At 43.2% G+C, this 21,965-nt stretch overlaps 1 protein-coding gene across 1 annotated transcript in view; it reads right to left on the bottom strand.

Annotated features, from left to right (window-relative positions):
* The window catches only part of HK1 (hexokinase 1), a 46,707-nt gene that overhangs the window by 2,323 nt on the left and 22,419 nt on the right, over positions 1–21,965 (bottom strand). Inside the window, exons 4-17 of the mRNA XM_066618895.1 lie at positions 21,038–21,157; positions 17,222–17,317; positions 15,664–15,763; positions 15,390–15,573; positions 14,749–14,904; positions 13,219–13,452; positions 11,515–11,819; positions 8,978–9,126; positions 8,737–8,856; positions 7,912–8,007; positions 3,946–4,045; positions 2,678–2,861; positions 1,518–1,673; positions 259–492 (exon numbers count right to left, since the gene is read on the bottom strand). Of these exons, the coding sequence (XP_066474992.1) occupies positions 259–492; positions 1,518–1,673; positions 2,678–2,861; positions 3,946–4,045; positions 7,912–8,007; positions 8,737–8,856; positions 8,978–9,126; positions 11,515–11,819; positions 13,219–13,452; positions 14,749–14,904; positions 15,390–15,573; positions 15,664–15,763; positions 17,222–17,317; positions 21,038–21,157 (2,234 nt within the window). The remainder of the gene's footprint in view (positions 1–258; positions 493–1,517; positions 1,674–2,677; positions 2,862–3,945; positions 4,046–7,911; positions 8,008–8,736; positions 8,857–8,977; positions 9,127–11,514; positions 11,820–13,218; positions 13,453–14,748; positions 14,905–15,389; positions 15,574–15,663; positions 15,764–17,221; positions 17,318–21,037; positions 21,158–21,965) is intronic.

Here is a 21,965-nt window from a genome sequence, read left to right as displayed (position 1 = left end):
CATGCAGTTCTTGCTCACTCTCCCTCTCATTCTGGACTGCAATGCTGGTTTTGGTTACCCCCATGGTGGAGGAGGGAGGAGCAGCCCCCCCCCAGTCTCTTTGCTTGCAGCATTCCCAACTCCCACAAACCATGCATGCAGAAAAAGCATATTGATTTTCACAAAGCTTTAAACTTGAGTTTGTAATTAATGGTTCTTCTGTGAATCATTTGATACCAAGCAGTAAAAGAACACAAACATAAAATCCTCAATACTTACTGTGGATGAAGTTTATACAGTGTGCCATCTACTCCCACAGTTACATCCAGATGGTCCAATCCTCTGTTCTCCCTTATTTTATCTACAACAGCAGCCATTCCAGCTCCACACAACTGAGCTGCCCTTCTCGACACTGCTCCACACACTGTCTTGACAATTATACTGTCATCACAGGTGCTGTTTAGACCAAGCTGCTGGAGAATTGTACGAACCTGAAGCAGCGCTAACCTATCACTGTGGAGAAAGAAAACAAAAACAGATGTTTGGATTAGTTTCTAAATGAATCACTTGCGGAAGCTTTGTGATAGGATGAGGAATAATCCAAACAGAGCAGCAGGTCTGGCAGCCTTTTGCCACATTAAGAGACAAACTACGCATTACATAGATAATCTATGACTGCATCTCTCACTATCTTGATTTTTACTTAAAAGCTCAAAATTTGGTCCAAGTAGAGGCTCTGGAGGAGGGGAACTAGCCCTTTCCCACATTACATGTTCACAATCTCCTTGTCTCAAGCAGGCAGGAAGCCTGAATGCTAAAGAAGACTAAACAAGATAGGGGAAAGGGAGCAGGAAGGGGCAGGGGGATGACGGGGTGGGTGAACCAGGTCCCAGAATGGGGGCAGGATTGGTGGTGGGTCTCCAGTCTCATTATTTATTCACTGGGGTTGCGGCATGAAAAAGATTGAAGAACACTGGCATAACCTATCCTAGTTCTTACATGGCATGTAAGAAGTACAGTCTGGTCCCATGGAATAGGAGAGATCTTTCCCTTCTGATAGTCAAAGAACCAGATGCTTTGGAGGTCAGTCTGCACTCCATCCATCTCTGACTAGATGCTGCTACAGTGTTGCTTTCTTTCTCCATATGTGATGGATCATAGCAATCTTGTGACTAGTGACACAGCCCTACCATTGAGTTTCCTCCCTAATTGAGAATAAGAATCTGGTATTACTGTCCCAGCCTTGGTAAGGCAGGGTGGTAATACAAGATGCACGCTCCCAATTAGAAGGAAAGCACAATTTAGATAGATCACTCCAAATAGATCACCCCAAATAGATGCCATAGATCACCCCAAATACAAAAAAACCACAAAGATAACCGTACACATTAATCATGCAAATTTAAGCATCTTTGTAATGCTTTGTAACTCATGGAGCATTACTGTAATGGAAATATTGTAAAATAAGATCACTGAAAAAAGCTATTTTTAAATAGATTGATTATAAGTCTCAGTGTAGGTTTACTGAGCTCACTTACCTTTCAATCTGTGAAAGGAATTTTGTTTCAAAAATGCCCCTAGTTTTCAGCGTCTCTGAAATCTGACCTCTGAAGAGGAATCCTCTTTTTGTGAAGTCAATCAAAATGTTGCGGACAATTTCCCCCAAGTACATTCCACTGATCATCTTCTCGTACCTGCAATCACAGACAAAAAGCACTAGTTTATTTATGTATTTTTCACATTTTTATACGGCCTTTCATCTAAGGAGCTCAGGATGGTGTAAATAATTCTTCCTCTCCTTTTGTCCTAACAACAATCCTGTGAAGTAGGTGAGGCTGAGAGACATTGATTGGCCCAAGGTCTCCCAAGAAGCCTCATGGCTGAGCAGGGATTTGAACCGGAATCCTCCAGATCTAAGGCCAGTTCCTGACCCACTACCATCCTGGCTCTCAGAAAAGTAAGTTGTCAAGAAGGTAATATGTCAACAAAGGCAACCAAGATATTAGGCTGATAACCAATCAGATAAAGTCTCTGCAAATGTTAAGGGAAGATTCCTTGGGGAAAAATTAATTAGAGATGGAGAAAAATTTTGGCCATGGAAAATTCTTAAGCTTCCCAAGCTCGGCAATCTTATCACTGTGAACCAAGTCCACCACTATAATTCTTAGAATTCCGCTGGACAGTTTGGAGGAGGCTAAAGAATGCTTAGAAGACTTCAAATCAAATCACTGTTACAGCATTTAGCCACAGCCTTCATTGCAAACAGAAAGCAACTTAGCCCTTGGCTTCCGCATGCTATTTTTCAAGTACTGAACTCCTCCCTCCCCCACACCTGTAAATTTGGGAAGGTGTGTGATGGGGGAGAGGAACTGGCAGACATGAAGTATTGAGAAGATGGTAAGGTTCCCCCCACGGTGGATCTTTCCAAACACTGCAAGCTTTTCCTGAGGATTCTCCAAAAGGCTCAGAAAGAGCTAGGCCATTCCAAATTGAGAGGGGTGGATTTCACCGCTCTTTACTAGTAGCACACAAAACCACTGGGCTAAGTTCTACTTTCTTGTGGGACGTTTGTTTCTCTGGATCCCTGTCTTGAAACTTTAAAAATTATGCCACAGCCCCACCAGCATTGCTACCTTCATGCATCAGTCTTCCAAGACTGAACATTGCCAGAGGTTGAATGTATGTATATAATAAATACCTTTGCTTGCCAGCATTTAATGAGTATTCATCCACAGCTTTGTCATAGATCGTCCTGATGTCATCTAGGCATCCGTTGTCCCCGAATGCACCCCACTCCATGTTCACACACATTCTTCCCTGCTCTCCCTCTACCATCTCTATATTTCTCATTTCCTCCATATAACATGCATTGCTGCCAGTTCCTAGATAAAGGAAATGATTGCATTTAATACCAGAACATCAGTAGGCACTAAGCTACATCAGGACAGGAATTCTAATACACAAATCATGTTTATTGACAGTTATTTTGGATTGGAACAATCATTCTATTCTGGGGCCAGAGAAGTTATTTCAAAGCTTACTGCAGCTAACAGACATTTCATGCCCTGCAAATTTTCCGCATTTTTTAGGAGCTGAATGTGAGTGTCCATCCTACTTATATTTGTCCATCACATTTGTATTGCACCCTTCCTACTGTGCCAAGATACCAAGGAAAAGACTGCCCCTTCAGAAGGGGAAGCCTGGTGATCTTGGGGTGCACTGTTGAAGGGGTGGTGGCAGACTACTGGCTGGGGAGGGTCCCCTAGAAGCCCTGACACCCTTGAAGGATATGTGGACGGCAAGGGACCAGTATTTACTCCCATTTCCCTCTTCTGCTATCCATGGGAGCACTTGAGTTACCCGAAAGTGCAGCGGCTGAAAGGGGGGGGGGCACGCTTAGCTGGGTGATGCACAGGAGCCATTTAGAAGTATGAGCAACGAAGTGGACCATGATAGTGGTGGGGTGGAACAACTGGGTGGTCACTAGAGGGGGGAAAAACACCTAGTTGCCCTAATTCTCTCCTAACCCCTGGTTCCCTCGTGACATGTGGTTATCGGGAGCAGCAGCTCTGCCAATATCCTATGCTCCCTCCTGGCCTCAACCCACCTCGCTGGGTCCACTTGGAGTTGTACCAGCCAAAGAGCTGGTGTGGGTCCAAACAGACCTATCAGAGAAGTAGAGGTTTACCCTGAGGAAGCCTTGGGGACTCCTACCCCAAAGGTTCCAGCGCTCACTCTGTTGGCGCAGCCACACTAGCAGGGGTGAGATTTAGTTGGGATTGAGCTGTAAGAGAACTAAATCTGCATCAGAATTCCTAGATTTCATGATCTTGTGTTATAAAATACTGTATTTTCTAGAGAAATGTTCAACTGGTGAGGTCACTCTGAATAAATAGGGCCTACTGTGCGTGTGGTTTTAAATAATTTTCCTCTGCAATAATAATTTAACCCAAGTTTCATACCTACCCACAATAAGTCCAATTTCACAATTTGGATCTTCATAAGCACAAGTCATCATTGTCCCAACTGTATCATTCACCACTGCCACAACATCCAAGTCAAATTCCTTTGAAGAAACAACAATATGAAAACCGCAACTGCATTTTGAACTTGTAGAAAAACATTCACTATCTCCTACAGTTCGTGAGAACAAGTTCATGCTGGTCACTTACAATACCCCAATAAGAACACAGTTTTGTTTAAATAGTAGCAGTGTTACCTTCATGCCAATATCCCAATTTATAAGTGTATGTTCAGGAAGTATCCCCCACATTACAGTTCTTCGTTGCTTCACGAAAATCAGATGCATCTAAACTTCAGTTTAATTACCTTCCAGAATACATTTACTTTGTTCTACATATCTGTGGTGCTATTATCAGTGCAACATCTTTTTTTCTTGTTTTGTGGAGCATTCAAAATGTTCTTTAAAAACAAAGTGGAAGGTGTCGGGCACAACAAACGTCACATAGTGAGCTTGTCCTTGTTGCAGCCTTCTATCAATTTCAGATCCATTTCAGAGGATTGACCCTGCCCAGCTGAGGTTACTTTTATTTTAGTCCCAGTTCTGAGTTGAATTATAGTTTTTTCCCTGCTAACTGACATCCATATAATGACAACAGCTGTGATTTGAACAAGAGAATTGAGTTACTGTCTGGGTTTATCACCAGATCTGGAAACCATGAGATGGCTTCACACATTTTTTCATGTGTTTCCTGAGTGTCCAAGTCATGACTGCTTTTTTCCCTCCTTCCTACTTTTGGATGGTACAGTTTACTTCCTAACATTTTGACCCTAAATGGAGAGCACTACTTTGAACTGCTGTTGGGATTCCTCTTTCACTTGCTAATTGACCCATGGCCTATAACAGTGGTTCTCAAACTCTCTGGGAGAGTTTGAGAGCCACTAAGTACTTGCATGGGCAGGGGCGGGGGGAAGGCAGCGGCAGGATCAAGCCACCCAGGGGGCTGCAGGGGCTTGGGTGCCCTTACCCAAGCCTCCCCAGGCTGCAGGGAGCCTGGCGCGACCTGCAGCAGGGCTCCCTGCAGCAGTGAAAGTAAATTCGGAGTGAAGGGTACTGTTTTTAAAGTGATTTATTAATCTTGTTGTTTGACTGTAGAGGAGAGGCTGTATTTTTAAAGTGATGAATCTTGCTATTTGAAGGGAATACTTATCAGCCATTGATTAAGTGATTGCCAGCCCAATCCTATCCACACTTTCCTGGGAGTAAGCCCCATTGACTCTAATGGGACTTACTTCTGAGTAGACATGCATAGGCTTGAGCTGTGCATCTTTTAGTATAGGAGACAAATCAGCTTCTTAACCAAACCCTTATCAGCTCTGATATATTTTCACAGTCTTTTTTGTTTTCCCCACCAGCTGCTGGAAAAATTTGATTTCATTAAATTAATAAAGGGTTCAGTCCTATCCAAGGAGAACGGGAGAAATGGCTAGTTGGACTGGGGTCCACAGGGGTGTGTGTGTGTGTGTAATGTTGGTCAGACTGGTTGTTCACAAAGTTCATTTGATAAAACAATTCTATTGGTATGCTTACAAAGTTAAAAAAAAATGAGTCTTCCTGGACCAGACAAAATCTACCTACTCCAGCAGCCTGTCTCCAACAGTGATCAGCAGCTGATCATTTATAAAGCATGTATATTGCTGTGTATTAATAATCTATTTTTAAGATCTGCATTTAATTAATGATATGATTAATATAATTAATATTAATATAGTTAATATTTCTGGAAAACTGAACGCTTTCCACATGCACTGCCTCCAACGCATTCTCGGCATCACCTGGCAGGACAAAGTTCCAAACAACACAGTTCTGGAATGTGCTGGAATCCCTAGCATGTATGCACTGCTGAAACAGAGACGCCTGCGTTGGCTCGGTCATGTCGTGAGAATGGATGATGGCCGGATCCCAAAGGATCTCCTCTATGGAGAACTCGTGCAAGGAAAGCGCCCTACAGGTAGACCACAGCTGCGATACAAGGACATCTGCAAGAGGGATCTGAAGGCCTTAGGAGTGGACCTCAACAAGTGGGAAACCCTGGCCTCTGAGCGGCCTGCTTGGAGGCAGGCTGTGCAGCATGGCCTTTCCCAGTTTGAAGAGACACTTGGCCAACAGTCTGAGGCAAAGAGGCAAAGAAGGAAGGCCCATAGCCAGGGAGACAGACCAGGGACAGACTACTCTTGCTCCCAGTGTGGAAGGGATTGTCAATCCCGAATTGGCCTTTTCAGCCACACTAGACGCTGTTCCAGAACCACCATTCAGAGCGCGATACCATTCAGAGCGCATAGTCTTTCAAGACTGAAGGTTGCCAACAAGAATATTTCTGGCTACTTCCTGTTTAATGATGTCACTTTCAGCAGTCAGGAACATGATGGGGAATCATGGCCAACAGCCATGGGAGTCAAGGGAGCCACTGGCCAGAAAAGGGAGTACCACTACCTTACTGTAACAGAATGAACTAAGTGAAATTGACGACAGTAGAGTGTAATGCACTAGGCAATGAAACAGACTAGCATGTAATAATAGTAGGAAATGTATTACAATAAAATGGGTGATGCAATGGAAAAAGCAATAGAGGCGGCTGGGGGACTAGGAGCGAAACTGGGGAAGTCTCCTTAGTTGTGCTCAGCAGCGCTGCCTGCATACAATTTCTCCAGTGTGATCTTTGGAGCTTTGCAACCTCTGCAAAATGAATAATTCTGCAAGAAACTTTGGAGCATGACGTCTGAATGGGATCTCTGCAGCAAGACCTTTAGCAAACACACTGCTTATCAAGTTTGTAGACAGACACTTGCTCAGGGAAAGGGAGTATCAATTGCCTGAGTTATGATCATCAAGTTTGCAAAGTGAACAGACGTGCAAGTCTTTAGTGCTTCATAGTTAAGTTCATCAAACTTAGCAAGCTCTGCAAAATGAAGATCCCTGCAAGGAACAATGCAACACAATTTCTGCATGCAATTTCTGCAGCAAGACCTTCTGCAGCAAGATCTATTGCAAACAAAGAGCCTCGATTTATAATGATTAAGAATTTATGGAAGACATGGATGTAGGAGGACAAGGGAGTGCAGGCAGATGCTCACGCGGGGAAAGCGAGCATGACTGTCTGATTAAATTTCTGCCCAGCCTACAGGTGTACTTCCTGTTGTGCATATGCAACGTTGGGCAGAAATGGCTTAAGTGTGCAGGAAGATTGCAAGCAGTTCTGAAAAGCCAGAGCGCAAAGAGAACGCTCTCAAGCAGTCAAGCAAATAACGCTTTGGATAAGATTTTGCAAAGTTTGTGGGGGGCAGTTTCATGCTGCAGCCTTTGATCTTAGAAGAGCTTGTGCTTTATTTAATCTCAAGTTACCATGGTCGTATATGTTGTTGGTCATTGGGCAGAATGTCACTAAGCAATGCTCGCCTGTATGCAGTCCGCCATTAGGTGGAAGGTCATTAAGCAATGTACTCCTGTAGTCGTTTGACCTAAAAGGACTTTCAGACCCATTATATCGCTTACAGTTTAGTATTAATTTCATCAAATTGAAACATACTGTCAGGCACTATTATTGCCAGTAGTGACAGCTGGACACATCTACCTATGTTCTTCCAATATTTGCCATCAGACTTTATTTGAATCAGCAAGCAAATACTTTTGGAACTTTGATTAAATGAGGCTACAATCCTGGGAGTAAGCCTCACTGACTACAATGGGACTTACTTCTGAGCAGACATACATAGGATTGGGCTCTGAGAGGATCTTTGTTTCTCTCGCATTTCTCCTTATGTGTATGCTGACCTTTAAACATATACTCTATTTTTAGCAAAGCAGAGGACATACATGAAGATGTATTAGTGACTCACAACCAGCACTACATTAATTTTAAAATGATCAAACACATCTGTTAATTTTACTCTGTCAACAAAGAAAAGCCTCACCTCTCTTCTTTTGATTCCTTCCCTCAGCAAATTAACAACGTCCTCTCCTTCACAGTCAGTAGCCTTAAAGCCTTTGGTCCAATTCAGAAGGATGCCCTGAAAAGGAAAAAGATGCTCAACTTCTAACTCCATTTGTTGTCATATTCAAACTACCTGGGCATCCAATACCAGATCTAATTAGCTGACTGACTATGGTGTCCAAAAGTTCTTCCCATGAAGGTTATATATGGCTAAGACCTAAGGGAAATGGATGGTTGTCACCAACCCACATTGCCCTAGTAACAACTACTAAAAGAAGAAGCATGGTGGTATGTCCTTCATAAGGACCAGCTAATGAAGTAGAAAGGAAATGGGCAAATTCCAGGCCCTTGGTATGTGTCTTCTTTCACTAGGGAAATATGGGCTGCAAGACCAGTCAGAGGCAGCCATGCATTCCCTGGAATACATAACCCTCAATTTCAGCACCACATCAGGAATTAACAACTGCAACTGATATAGAATCATCCTGGAAGTGATTTGCAGCATCCTATTGGATGCTATGGCTGCATGCCAAATGAAGAAAGGGCACGGCCCAGTTCATGCTATGCCTATGTCAACTATCTGCACATGTGCAAAGCTCTACCACTCAGGGCTGCAAAGCTTTTCTATTCTTTTCCCCCTCACCCCCTGCATAAGTACAGCATTGTTCCCAGGTAGGCTTTTTCGTTTGTTTCATTTCTGCATAACTCTTCCCAATCTATAAATTGCAGCTGAAACTCCACCTTCAAAATGCATAATTAAAAGTGTAATCATATGATAAATAATAGCAGCAGCAAAACAACTTACAGCATCTAAACTGGTCTGCTTGCAAGGGAAAGAAAACGTAAAGCCCAGGGGGAGTCGTGCACCTTTGATTCCCATGTAATCCAAGAAGTCCGAGATACAGGAAACAATATGATCAAACAGCTTAAAAATAATAAAGAGAAATATCTGTCACAAATAGGAACGTGTTACTTTAAAAATACATGCACTCTGCAGTTTTTGAAAGTTCATCATCATGTAAAACCTGCAGCACAGGAATAGTTACCTCTTCTCCAGTGCCCTGCATGACTTCTATAGGAATTGCATATATTTTATTGTGCATTTCCACCATTCTCCTTTTACCACTTCGAATCTTTACAAGCAAGACTCTAAAGTTGGTTCCTCCAAGATCCAGAGCCAGAAAATCTCCATTCTCTGCAAAGAAAGAATTTTTAAACATGTAAAGTTTTAGGAATAAAGCTTTTTAATATTCACACTTTCAGCCTCTCCACCACTTTTTATTTACCTAAGATTGCAAGAGGAGGATATGGGTCCCTTTATAGAAGCTTTGTGTTCAAATCTAAAAGGCTTACTGAAAAGAGGAAGGATAAACACATCCTAATGCAAATGCTCCTGCAGGTCACAATGTCTGGAAATGCTGGACTTGAATGAGCCGCCCACACTAACAGTGGAATATTCACCAGCAGATGGTACTGCTGCTCCATCTCCATTTAAGGGGTGTGCTTTTTACAATGGCAATGTAGTTTTTAAAAAGAATAGCGCTCAATTAGCAGAAAGGAAGCAATAAAAAGACAAAGTGGTATCATTTCTCACAACAGACAAGGCACTGGATAAAATAATTTCATTTTGAATAATGAGAACAAACAGTGCCACATCAAAAACTCACTAGAAGTTGTGGGACCAGTGCAATTAATGTGCAAGCAATAAGCCAGGCCCTCCAGTTGGTTCCCATGGCCATGTTAATGTTGTGAATTTCTCATACTGGATTTATATGAAGCAGCCATAATATGAAGGGGTTCAAACTAGGATTCTCCACGTCCTGGGAAACTGCTAAAATTACAAGGAAGACAGAGGGGGCCAGCCCCCTTACTTACTGTTTTTCAAAGGCTACAGGGGGCCATGGTTTGGCTAAATCTGTGGGCCAGGTAAGGGGCTTGTCTATTTCATTAAGGTTCCCCTATCTTGTCCCCACCCCAGATATGAGAATTGCTAGGAAACCTATGTACAGTATCTGCCATCCTTAGTGAAAGACAATGCAAAACAAAGAATCACAATTGTTAATTGATTTTTCTGTTTCTGATGGTTTGTGATAGGGTATCTAAGGAGGTGGTGCTTACTAAGAAGCAGCATGGAACATATTCATTAGACTTAAGGCATTTAAAATCTTTTCAATTTTTAAAATTTGGGCTAAGCAGGTTGTGTGGATACACTTCATTTTTTCCTGAGGACCAAACTAGATGTTCCTTTATATTGTGCAATCCCGACACACCCCACCATCTCTCTTTTATAAAAAGCAGCTGCATGGGTTCTGATCTGGCTCAGAAATGCTGTACAGGGAGAGGAGAGTTACCTGTTTATTCTGCACCATTTTCCCCCTGAGCGTCATTCTACCCCTTTCTCCTAAAGCTGCTATTTTCTGCAAAGAACAAGCTGGAGGCACATTTCAGCAAGAAACAGCGCAAGACAAAGGAATTAAATCCCCTACCCCAGTGGTTCTCACACCTTTAGCACCGGGACCCACTAATTAGAATGAGAATCTGTCAGGACCCACTAGAAGTGATGTCATGATCAGAAGTGATATCATCAAGCAGGAAAATTTCTAATAATCCTGGGCTGCAATTCTACCCACACTTACCCAGGATTAAGTCCCATTTACTATCATTGTTAAAAGCATCTTCATAGTAGCCTGTTAAAAGTATAGATATGTGACATTTCCCCAAATGCAGTCACATACCTTAGTAACATTAAGTCTAATATATTAAAAATAAAATATTGAAAAGAACGACAACCCACCTGAAATTGGCTCATGACCCACCTAGTGGGTCCCAACCCATAGTTTAAGAAACACTGCCCTACCCCCATGCTGTGGATTTGATCCATAACACACACACAAACCCCACAACTGCTTTTTGTAAAGAAAAAGACATGGGGAATCCTAAACATGGGATTCAACATGCTATCTAGTTTGGCCCCAAGTTATGCCTTCAGACAATATATAGACAATATATCCCAGAGAACCAGATGTGCTTTTTAGCACCTCTCTATTCCACAAAACAGTTTGTGAGCTAGACACCAATTCCTTCCTTCCAAAATAGGTTGAGGGAAGGAATTGGTGTGCATATATTAAGTTTTTTTTTTCCCTGAACCACACCTTCACATAATCTGAAAATGTCTTGCAAACTCAGGAGGTCTGAAGAGCATTTGGGGAATGGTTGGCAGGATATGGAAAAAATTCTGAAAAAAGGAACTCAACTCCTATTTCAGACAAGGGCCATCAAACCTTCCTTTACATATGGCATTTGGGATCCCTTCCTGATCAGTTTTCTAATTATTACTGTGCGTTTTCTAGGCTTGTTTTTGTTGATATTATAGGATTGTATTTTTATTTTATGAATGTACACCACTTTGAAAGCTTGCTGGAAAAACAGCATCTAAAACGTTTAAATAAGTACCAGATGCATGGTGCAGAAAGCAAGCACCTCCAACAGTTGACTTCGTTTGTCTCACTGTGCAAAATCCCACTAGGCTGGAAGGAAACTGGACTAACTACTTTAAATGCTACATGAGGCCTTAGAGAGCTACCTGTCCCATCTGGTGTGCTGCGGACAAAGGTGGGTAACATTTTGACTTTTGCCTGTTCGTGAGATTTCTTCTTGAGGCCGCTTTCGATTTCCTGGCGCATTCTCTTCTTCACCTGTAGCAGCTGGTCATTGGTGAGCTTGAATTCTTCCAGAGTCTCACTGATGAGCCGGTGCTGCTCAGCCAGCCTGTATGCTACAGCTGTCACCATTGCAGCGCCCTTCCCACTGCCACTCTCAGACAGTAAAAACCGCACATCTGAGTCAGGTACTAAGCGCCTCACCATTTTGTGCAGGCGTCGGGCGTATCTGCAGGAAAAAAAATTTCATCAATTGTAAAAATCCCTTTAAGGGTAAGAAAGTATTTAATAAGCCCAGTCAAGAGTCCATCTTGCTCAGCAGTAAGCTCCATTGACTATAATGGGAATACAGTTTCAGAATACAACAGCACAAGGTGAAATAGCTTGGTTCACTCATTATCTGAGAGACCACTCCTATGCCTCTCTACTCAGAAGTACACTAATGGAGCTTACTTCCAGTTAAGTGTGAACAGGATTGCAGCCTGAGAAATGTAGGAAACACTTTACCATGGTCTGGTCACTCACCAGACAGGTAACTCCTGTACAAAGGAATTATGTGGGTAGAAAAAGCGTCAGACAGTGCCGGTATTGGAAGGAATCACATCATTCAGTTGACCTACTTCAGTGTTTCTCAATGTTTGTCCTTCACCGTACCAGTTCACATGGTCCACATATTCGAAGTACCACCAGAAGTAACTGGTGATGACATAATCGCCAGTTACTTTAGGGTTGGGAGGACAGCTGCAACATAACAAACACCAGTAAGAGTCTCAGGATAGACAGGAGGGCTTTTCTGAATGCGGAAAAGCATGCTTTGGAGCTCTGCCTGCTGAGCCTTCTAACGCTGTTTGTTGCATCACGTTCCTGCTCTCATTGCCAGGCGGCAAGTGTCCAGGGGTCCCATGAGTACCATTAGACACCACCTCAAGTACTACTGGTAGTACCCATACCACTGATTGAGAAACACTGACTTACATGGTTCCTCTTTATAGATAGCAGAGTGGGAAACAGCCACAAGAAAATGGCTATCACACCACACCAACAACACATGATTATACCTAATGGAAGCAGCAATGAGAATAGCATGAGGGCCACAGTCCACAGTTACTAAAGGTACATAAATATATGAGCTGTTCATTTGCATGCACACACAGCCAACATATACACCCACCTATCTACCTATTCAGCATCCACAGACTGCTCACTCTCCTGAAATATTAAAAATGTTTGACCAATTCCCATCTCCCTCCACAGGGATCCTCCTATACCCTTCCAAGAGGTCTCCCAAACCTCAGGTGATGCTTTTCATTGAGGGGGGACAGAAAAGTTTTCTTGAGTGACCTTCCATTGCTTGCACTTTCCAGGACCTGATCCATTGCCTGCTATAAGCAGCTATCTGTATTAGGACTGTATAAAGTAAACAGAGTATTCCCCACCAAGCTTGTTTAAGGTCTAGCCTGTGACATTAACAGCCCACTTTTTCATCCATGTTGAGAGTTCTGTTTATTTAGCTGAAGTTCAACACTCATATCCAAATGCCGGCCTGAGATACTACTTGTCTGACCTTTGCAAGAGATGATCCCTAACAGGTGCCAAGGGATAATTATGGAAACTGCATAGAAACTTACTGTGGATGCATCTTGTAAAGGGAACCATCAACCCCCACTGTGGTCCGTAGTCGGCCAACTCCCTTATTGTCCCGCAACTGGCTCAGAATGGCTCCCAGGGTAGCAGCCACCAGGTTTGCAGAGCGAAATGAAACAATTGTGCACACGTGGTGGACAGCGATGCAGTCTTCATGGGAGGGCTCAACCCCAAGATGTGTCAGAATCTCTTTGGCTTTATGCAAACCCTCCTTGCTCCTAACAACAGAAATCACAAGAGTAAAACCTATTACGTGCTTCTAAAATTCATAACAAAATAACATTATCAGATAGCGAGCTTCTCTTCAAGCAACAGTGGTGTAAGAGTCAAAGAATGAGTCACAACAGCGTTTCCAAGTAGTCAGCCACCAGGATCATGGAAACCTGATCGGAAAGGGAAGCTGGCACAACATCCAAGTCATCAAAGCACTACAACCAAGGAGGTTTTCACTTCTGGGACAACTGCTAAAATTGGCAGCTGGTCCCTCTTTGTAATCAAGGAAACATCCCACTGCTGGTATTTGGCCTGGAGTCATTCTGACCAATTACGGGCCACATTTTTGAATGCTGACTTTGAAAAAAGCTACATAGTGCAAAGCTAGGCAGCAGTACATCAAAGACATGGGTACTGGAGACATGCTTGCCGTTTTCATCAACATCAGAGGAAACATATTTATTTTCAGTAGGCAAAATCACAAATAACTGAATAAAAGGTACAAAAGTTTGACAATGTAGTGGATGATATAAGAGATAAGCATAATTAACAAAGGTGCAGTACAGCAATATAACTCCTGGATAAAGGTCTTTCTGTCAAATCTAATTTTTGTATATCGAATGAACATTTTTTGCATATACTTAAAACAGTTTCCCTTAATGCTGCATTACTGTGGTGGAAACATTGGTTTTCCCCTTGTCCCCAGTATGCGAAGCACAAGAAGATTTATTTGTAGTAAAGGAACATGTTTCTCATATACAGTAGCTTTATTGCTGCTGTGATTGATGCACATAATTGCATGAAGAGCAGGGGTGGCAGGTGTCCCCGTGCTGTCAGAATCCCCCACCCTAAATGCCACTTCTGCACATGCACCCCTATGGATGTTGGGAGTGGGTGGGCGGGCAAATGAGTGGGTGTGCCACATTCCTCTTTCCCTTTATGTGCAAAAAAATGCGATGTGCAGCCTCCCAACTCTATGTCACTTCTCTTTCAAATGAACAGGAGCAGGCAGTGCTGGGAGAGAAAAGGCATGGAGTGGGGAGGCTGCATACTGGGGTCTTCATAAGTAAAGGGAAGGGGGTAATCACCAAATAGGCATAGGAGCAGTTGTGGAAGAAGGGGGTGGCACTGGTGTGATCCTCTTCTGACCTGCTCCCAGCAAGATGAAAGATGATCAGAGCTCAGTGGAGTGGTTGCTTGGATAGGATGATGTACAAATGCATTTGAAACTCATTCATTCACCACCCCTCCAAGGGAGCCACTCAGCTTGGGAGCCAAGAAAAAGCATTAAAATTACTTACTTCTCAATGGCAGAAACATGCTTAGTTTCAAATTTTCCTTTGGTTAAGAGCTCTGGAGTGATTCGCCCTTCAAAGAGTAGACCTTCCTTTGCCATTTTTACAAGGATAAGCCTGACAAGTTCGCCCATGTACATACCACTGACCATCTTCTCAAATCTGATAAAAGATCACAAAACATGAGTTAAGACACCCTTGTGATTCACAGATATGCAGCCTGATCCTACACTGGAACCTGATTAAAAGTAAGTGTGCATTACCCAGCCTTAGGGGGTTTTTTTTGGCGATGATGCTCACTGGGTGACCTTGAGCAAGTTAATCCCTCAGCTTAATCTACAGACACCTCCCCACCCATCCCAGAGCGGCTGAAAAAGCGAAATGGGAAAAGAATGATGGGCAGGATCCAGGGAGCCCTTTGCACAAAAAGAAGGCATTTTCACATATAGAAAAGGCAACAACATCTGACCATTCCCATCCAGTTTTACCCTGTCCCTACAGGATAGCTTTCTGAGGAGCATAGAGACTGTAGCAGGAAGGAAGCAGAAATATCCCATTGTGTGAACAGAAATCTACTCATGGTTCTCTAATTTCACCATGAACTTTTGAAACAGACAATTAATGGAAAATTAATTAAATAAAATTACAGTTGCTTTCCAGGATTAATGGAACCCCGGTCAATCTCTCTATCAAATTCAGTTCGGATATCTTCTAACATCCCATCATCTCCAAATGCTCCCCATTCAGTATTGATGCACATGCGCCCTTCATCTCCTTCCACCAGGTCAATGTGTCTCATTTCCTCCATGTAGCAGGCATTTGTGCCGGTACCTTAAGAGGAGGGAGTGGGATTAATCAATGGACTAAAGAAACACAAAACATCAACGTGTTATGCTTAGCAAAGAAACCAAATGTTAATACCGATAATCAAGCCAACTTCGCAACGCTGGTCATCAAAACCACAGGTCATCATTGTTCCTACAGTATCGTTGACAACTGCCATGATGTCTGCATCATAATCCTTTAAAATGAAATGAGATATTTCTTATATCACATAACGTTGAGACATTTCAATACGTGTACTTGTCACTCTGGCATAACATTACAATAAATACTGAACACATTGCTTAATCTTCTATTACTTTCTTCTTACAAAATCTCCTAGTTAAACTCACCTTCCTCAATTTGGGAATATGAGTCTGAATAACTTTGGGAACAATGCAGGACCCCCTGCACATCCCATGTAGCTGCATAAAAACGAAGTTACGTACACATGCACCTTAGGTTATAATTCTAAGCACATTTACTCAAGGGAGTCTTCCATTCTATGAACTCAACAAGTCTCACAGCCCAATCTTGAGCTGCCTGATATACAAGGCTGCCGCAGCACCAAAAATGGCTGCTGCGGTATCCTATGCGCATCAGGCAACCACTGGCAGCTCCTCCAAGTAAGGAAAGCAGCCCTGCAATGGAGCTACCTGATTCTGCAGTGGTTCTTTAGCCGGCGCAGAATCAAGGAGTCCCATGTCAGGCTGTGTGACCCGGCAGGGTGCTCTGGATTTGGCAGAGCTGAGCTCCACTGGTCCTCTCCCCCCTGCTCTGCTCACTCCCCTGCCACGCCCTCCCCCCACCCCGGAACACCTCCTTGCCACCTTCCCCCACTCCATCTTACCTCTCTGCCACCAGGCACTTCACAAGGAGTCACCAGCCTGCCACCAGCACTGCCCCAGTGCAGGTTCGCACTGGGCCAGCTTCAGCACAGGTGAAGCCCCCACAAACACGGCACATTTGTGACAGTGTGCATCAACGGTAAGCCAGCACACGAAGCACAAGATCAGGCCCTCAGTCCCCAAGTAAATACACATAAAACTTGGGCTTCCGAATTTAAAAGCAATCTACTCTGACTGAGAACTGTCAGACTAGTGGCAGTGTCAGAGAGGGTCATAACTGTTAGAGTAGTGGCACCTAAGGCAGTGACATTCATAAGAATGCTCTTTGCTATAAACCTAGATTGGGCTTATAGCAGTGGTTCTCAAACATTTAGCACCAGGACCCACTTTTTAGAATGAGAATCTGTTAGGACCCACCAGAAGGGACGTCATGACCAGAAGTGACATCATCAAGCAGGAAAGTTTTTAAGAATCCTAGGTTGCAATTCTACCCACACTTACCCAGGAGTAAGCCCCATTTACTATCATTGTTAAAAGCATATACATAGTAGCCTGTTAAATATACAGATCTGTAACATGTCCCCACATGCAGTCACATCAAATCTAATATACTGAAATATTGAAATGAATGGGGACCCACCTGAAATTGGCTCAAGACCACCTAGTGGGTTCTGACCCACAGAATGAGAAACACTGGCCTATAGTACTTCCCTGGAAAAAGGATGTATAGTCCAAAACAGGTAGGTGCGTGCGTGTGTGTGTGTGTAAGTGTAAAAATTACAGGAATGCATATAAGAAGATACGCTTACCCCACGTTTCTTGATCGCTTTGTTAAGTAACTTCACTACATCAGCTCCCTCAACTCCACTTGCTCTGAAGCGTTTTGTCCAGGTTATCAGAAAGCCCTAGTTAAAATAAATAATTAAAATACTTGTTCAAATTAATAAACCTTCCTTGTATGTCATATCCCACTTTTTCAGTTTCCTTTGAAAATAAAAGTTAAGTGCCAATTGCACACATGTGGCAGCACTATGGAAATGCCCATATGGCAACTCATATAAACTATTTTCTTCTAACGAAGGTGGGCAACAGACAATTGCAACACTGCTTCAGGAGCATCAGGATCATGGAATTACAGCAATCAAGCTTAAGGATGCATGCATGTACTTCAATTTACACATTAAATTGATCCACAAGAAGCTTATACAAGATTTCTAGCAGCCTCCCATTCAGCCATGAAGCAGCTCTATAACTCAGTCAGCAACTACAATGCAACTAACAGCCTAGTTTTATCCAGGCTGCCAGCACCACAGTACTGCTGCATCAAAATGGCTGCCACTGTATCCTGCAGGACCCAAGAGGCAAGCCGGATGTGTCCTGGGGGTAAGGGAAAATGAGTTCCCTTACCCCATGTCATAAGAACATAAGAATATAAGAACAGCCCCACTGGATCAGGCCATAGGCCCATCTAGTCCAGCTTCCTGTATCTCACAGCAGCCCCACCAAATGCCCCAGGGAGCACACCAGATAACAAGAGACCTCATCCTGGTGCCCTCTCTTGCATCTGGCATTCTGACATAACCCATTTCTAAAATCAGGAGGTTGCGCATACACATCATGGCTTGTACCCCATAATGGATTTTTCCTCCAGAAACTTGTCCAATCCCCTTTTAAAGGCGTCCAGGCCAGATGCCATTACCACATCCTGTGGCAAGGAGTTCCACAGACCGATCACACGCTGAGTAAAGAAATATTTTCTTTGTCTGTTCTAACTCTCCCAACACTCAATTTTAGTAGATGTTCCCTGGTTCTGGTGTTATGTGAGAGTGTAAAGAGCATCTCTCTATCCACTCTGTTCATCCCCTGCATAATTTTGTATGTCTCAATCATGTCCCCCCTCAGGCGCCTCTTTTCTAGGCTGAAGAGGCCCAAACGCCATAGCCTTTCCTCATAAGGAAGGTGCCCCAGCCCAGCATTCATCTTAGTCGCTCTCTTTTGCACTTTTTCCATTTCCACTATGTCTTTTTTGAGATGCGGCGACCAGAACTGGACACAATACTCCAGGTGTGGCCTTACCATCGATTTGTACAGCAGCATTATAATATTAGCCGTTTTGTTCTCAATACCTTTTCTAATGATCCCAAGCATAGAATTGGCCTTCTTCACTGCCGCCGCACATTGGTTCAACACTTTCATCGACCTGTCCACCACCACCCCAAGATCTCCCTCCTGATCTGTCACAGACAGATCAGAACCCATCAGCCTAGATGCGAAGTTTTGATTTTTTGCCCCAATTATTATTATTATTATTAACAGTATTTATATACCGCTTTTCAGCCAAAAGTTCACAAAGCCGTTTACAGAGAAAAATCAAATAACTAAATGGCATGACTTTACACTTACTGACCAATGTGCATGACTTTACACTTACTGACACTGAAGCGCATCTGCCATTTTGCTGCCCATTCTACAAGTCTGGAAAGATCCTTCTGCAGTTCCTCACAATCACTTCTGGTCTTCACCACTCGAAAAAGTTTGATGTCGTCTGCAAACTTAGCCACCTCACTGCTCACCCCTGTCTCCAGGTCATTTATGAAGAGGTTGAAAAGCGCCAGTCCCAGGACAGATCCTTGGGGCACACCGCTTTTCACCTCTCTCCATTGTGAAAATTGCCCATTGACACCCACTCTCTGTTTCCTGGTCTTCAACCAGTTCTCAATCCATGAGAGGACCTGTCCTCTAATTCCCTGACTGTGGAGTTTTTTTAGTAGCCTTTGGTGAGGGAACATGTCAAACGCCTTCTGAAAGTCCAGATATATAATGTCTACAGGTTCTCCCGCATCCACATGCCTGTTGACCTTTTCAAAGAAATCTATAAGGTTCGTGAAGCAAGACTTACCCATACAGAAGCCATGCTGATTCTCCCTCAGCAAGGCCTGTTCGTCTATGTGTTTTGAGATTCTATCTTTGATGATGCATTCCACCATCTTACCCGGTATAGATGTTAGGCTGACCGGCCTATAGTTTCCCGGGTCCCCCCTCTTTCCTTTTTTAAAGATCAGAGTGACATTTGCTATCCTCCAATCCTCTGGCACCGTGGCCGTTTTGAGGGACAAGTTGCATATTTTAGTCAAGAGATCAGCAACTTCATTCTTCAATTCTTTAATAACTCTTGGGTGGATGCGATCAGGGCCCAGTGACTTATTAATCTTTAATTTATCAATGAGGCCTGAAGCATCTTCTCTTTTATCCTCTATCTGACTTAATTCCTCAGTCAGGAGGGGCCTTTCGGGCAGTGGTATCTGCCCAAGGTCTTCTACCGTGAAGACAGATGCAAAGAACTCATTTAATTTCTCTGCCATCTCTAAGTCTCCTTTTATCTCCCCTTTCCCTCCCTCACCATCCAGAGGGCCAACCACTTCTCTGGCGGGTTTCCTGCTTCTAACATATTTGAAGAAGCTTTTATTATTCCCCTTAATGTTGCTGGTCATGTGTTCCTCATAGTGTCTCTTGGCCTCCCATATCACCTTCTAACATTTCTTTTGCCACAGTTTATGTTCCTTTTTATTCTCCTCATTACAGCAAGACTTCCATTTACAGAAGGAAGCTTCCTTGCCCTTTACAGCCTCTCTAACGGCTCGTTAATCATGCAAGCACCCTCCTGGACTTAGTGGAGCCCTTCTTCCTTTGCGGTATACACTTCCGCTGGGCCTCTATTACTGTTGATTTGAGCAACCTCCATGCACTCTGGAGAGATTGGACTCTTTTTACCTTCCCTTTCAACCTCCTTCTAACCAGCCTCCTCATTTGAGGAAAGTCCGCCCGTCAGAAGTCAAGGGTTTTTGTGAGAGATTTGCCCGGTATTCTTCCCCCAACGTGCACGTCGAAACAGATCGCAGCATGTTCCCCAATGGCTCTGTAACACTGATATCTCTAACCAGGTCCTGAGTACCACACAATATTAAATCCAGAGTCACCTGTCCTCTGGTGGGTTCCATGACCAGCTGCTCTAAGGCACAGTCATTTAGCATGTCAAGGAATCCGGTCTCCTTTTTGTGACCAGAAGACAAATTGACCCAGTCAATATGAGGATAACTGAATAATGTCAGGACCATGGGGCTACTCAGATCTACACCAGCTCCATAGCTGGCTCCGATTTGAGTAGCCCATGTAGGGTTTCAGGAGCTGGAGAGGGGGGTAGGCTGTGGTTGCAGTAACTGCTGCTGTCACCACTCACCTCTCAGGCCACCCTCCCCTGCCCAGAAACACCCCCTCCTTGCCCCATTCCATCTTCCCCCGCTTCTCAGTGCTCCACTTACCCTGTCTGGCAACTGCTCCCTCTCCTGCCGGCACAAGAGGCCAGGGCCCACCAGCACCAGTGGTAACTAATACTGGGACATCATGAAGTGCTTTATGGCACTTTTGCAATGGTTGTTGCTTGGGCAGCATGCGCAAGAACAGCATTGCCCAGGCACAGGATTGGGCCATAATTCAGTCATCCGCTGGGAGATAACTAATTCAGCTGTTTCCTAACATGGTTCATATAAATACTGTAGCCATTGTTTTAATAACTATTTACTGATGACCTACAGTAGTAATTAACTTTAGCTGCAATATGCTCTCACCTCGTCCAGTTTGGATTGTCTGCATGGGAAAGAAAATGTGAATCCAACAGGTAATTTCTTGTTCTTGATTTGTTGTTTCTCCATAAAATCTCCTAAACATTCAGCAACGTGGTCAAAAAGCTGAGAAGCAAGGAAATAAAATGACATTAGAAAGTCAAATAAAATGGAAGTACCTATACATCTCCATCCTCACAAATACCACTGGAAAGAATGGAAAAAAAATAGAGAATTCATACCAACAAAGATGAATTGAATAAAGATTATTTTGGTGTTGCACTATGAACCTGTTTTAGAATGAAAGCTAGCGGTATGTATTTCAATATTGCATAGAAAAGAAGATTTTTTTAAAAAACCTATTTTAAGCCATGATCCCCATCAGACTTCTTTGTGGACAACTCTCACAGCTTTTATTACAAATAAGCTGCTGCAATCCTGGCAAGCTGACTTGAAAGCAAATCAATCAGATGATAAACCTGGTTAGGTTAGAAGAGTAAACCCCAGTACAGACATCATGTCCTTGATTTTCTATCTGTGGTTAGGAGATTGTGAAGTTTCCTTGGGCTTGGGCATAGAGTTGCTCTGGGTTTCTTACCTATTGACTTAAAAGCATCTTGAACATAAAATGTTAGTACTGTTTAAAAATAACTTTTTGTTCTGGATTTCTAAACATTGGGATCTTCCATACAGTCCTCCTTCCTCAACTCTACCGTTTTAAGCATGCGTTTTCAGCTTACAGCTTCTAAATGCTTTGGCGGATCACAACTAGAATGCTGATCCCATGCAGAGCAAAATGTCTTATATCATTCTTTAAAAGCACACGCCCAGAAGTTGTTTAATATTTAATATACATAGGAATACTTTAAAAAATGCAGCACTATGCACAGGCTCTGTGGTCTGATTATGACTTCAATACTGCAGTTCTTTCCAT

This window comes from Tiliqua scincoides, chromosome 3 (genome assembly GCF_035046505.1).
Source record: "Tiliqua scincoides isolate rTilSci1 chromosome 3, rTilSci1.hap2, whole genome shotgun sequence".
Lineage (NCBI taxonomy): Eukaryota > Metazoa > Chordata > Lepidosauria > Squamata > Scincidae > Tiliqua > Tiliqua scincoides.
Note: the sequence above shows the minus strand (reverse complement) of the source record. Positions and strands in the feature narration are given on the sequence as shown.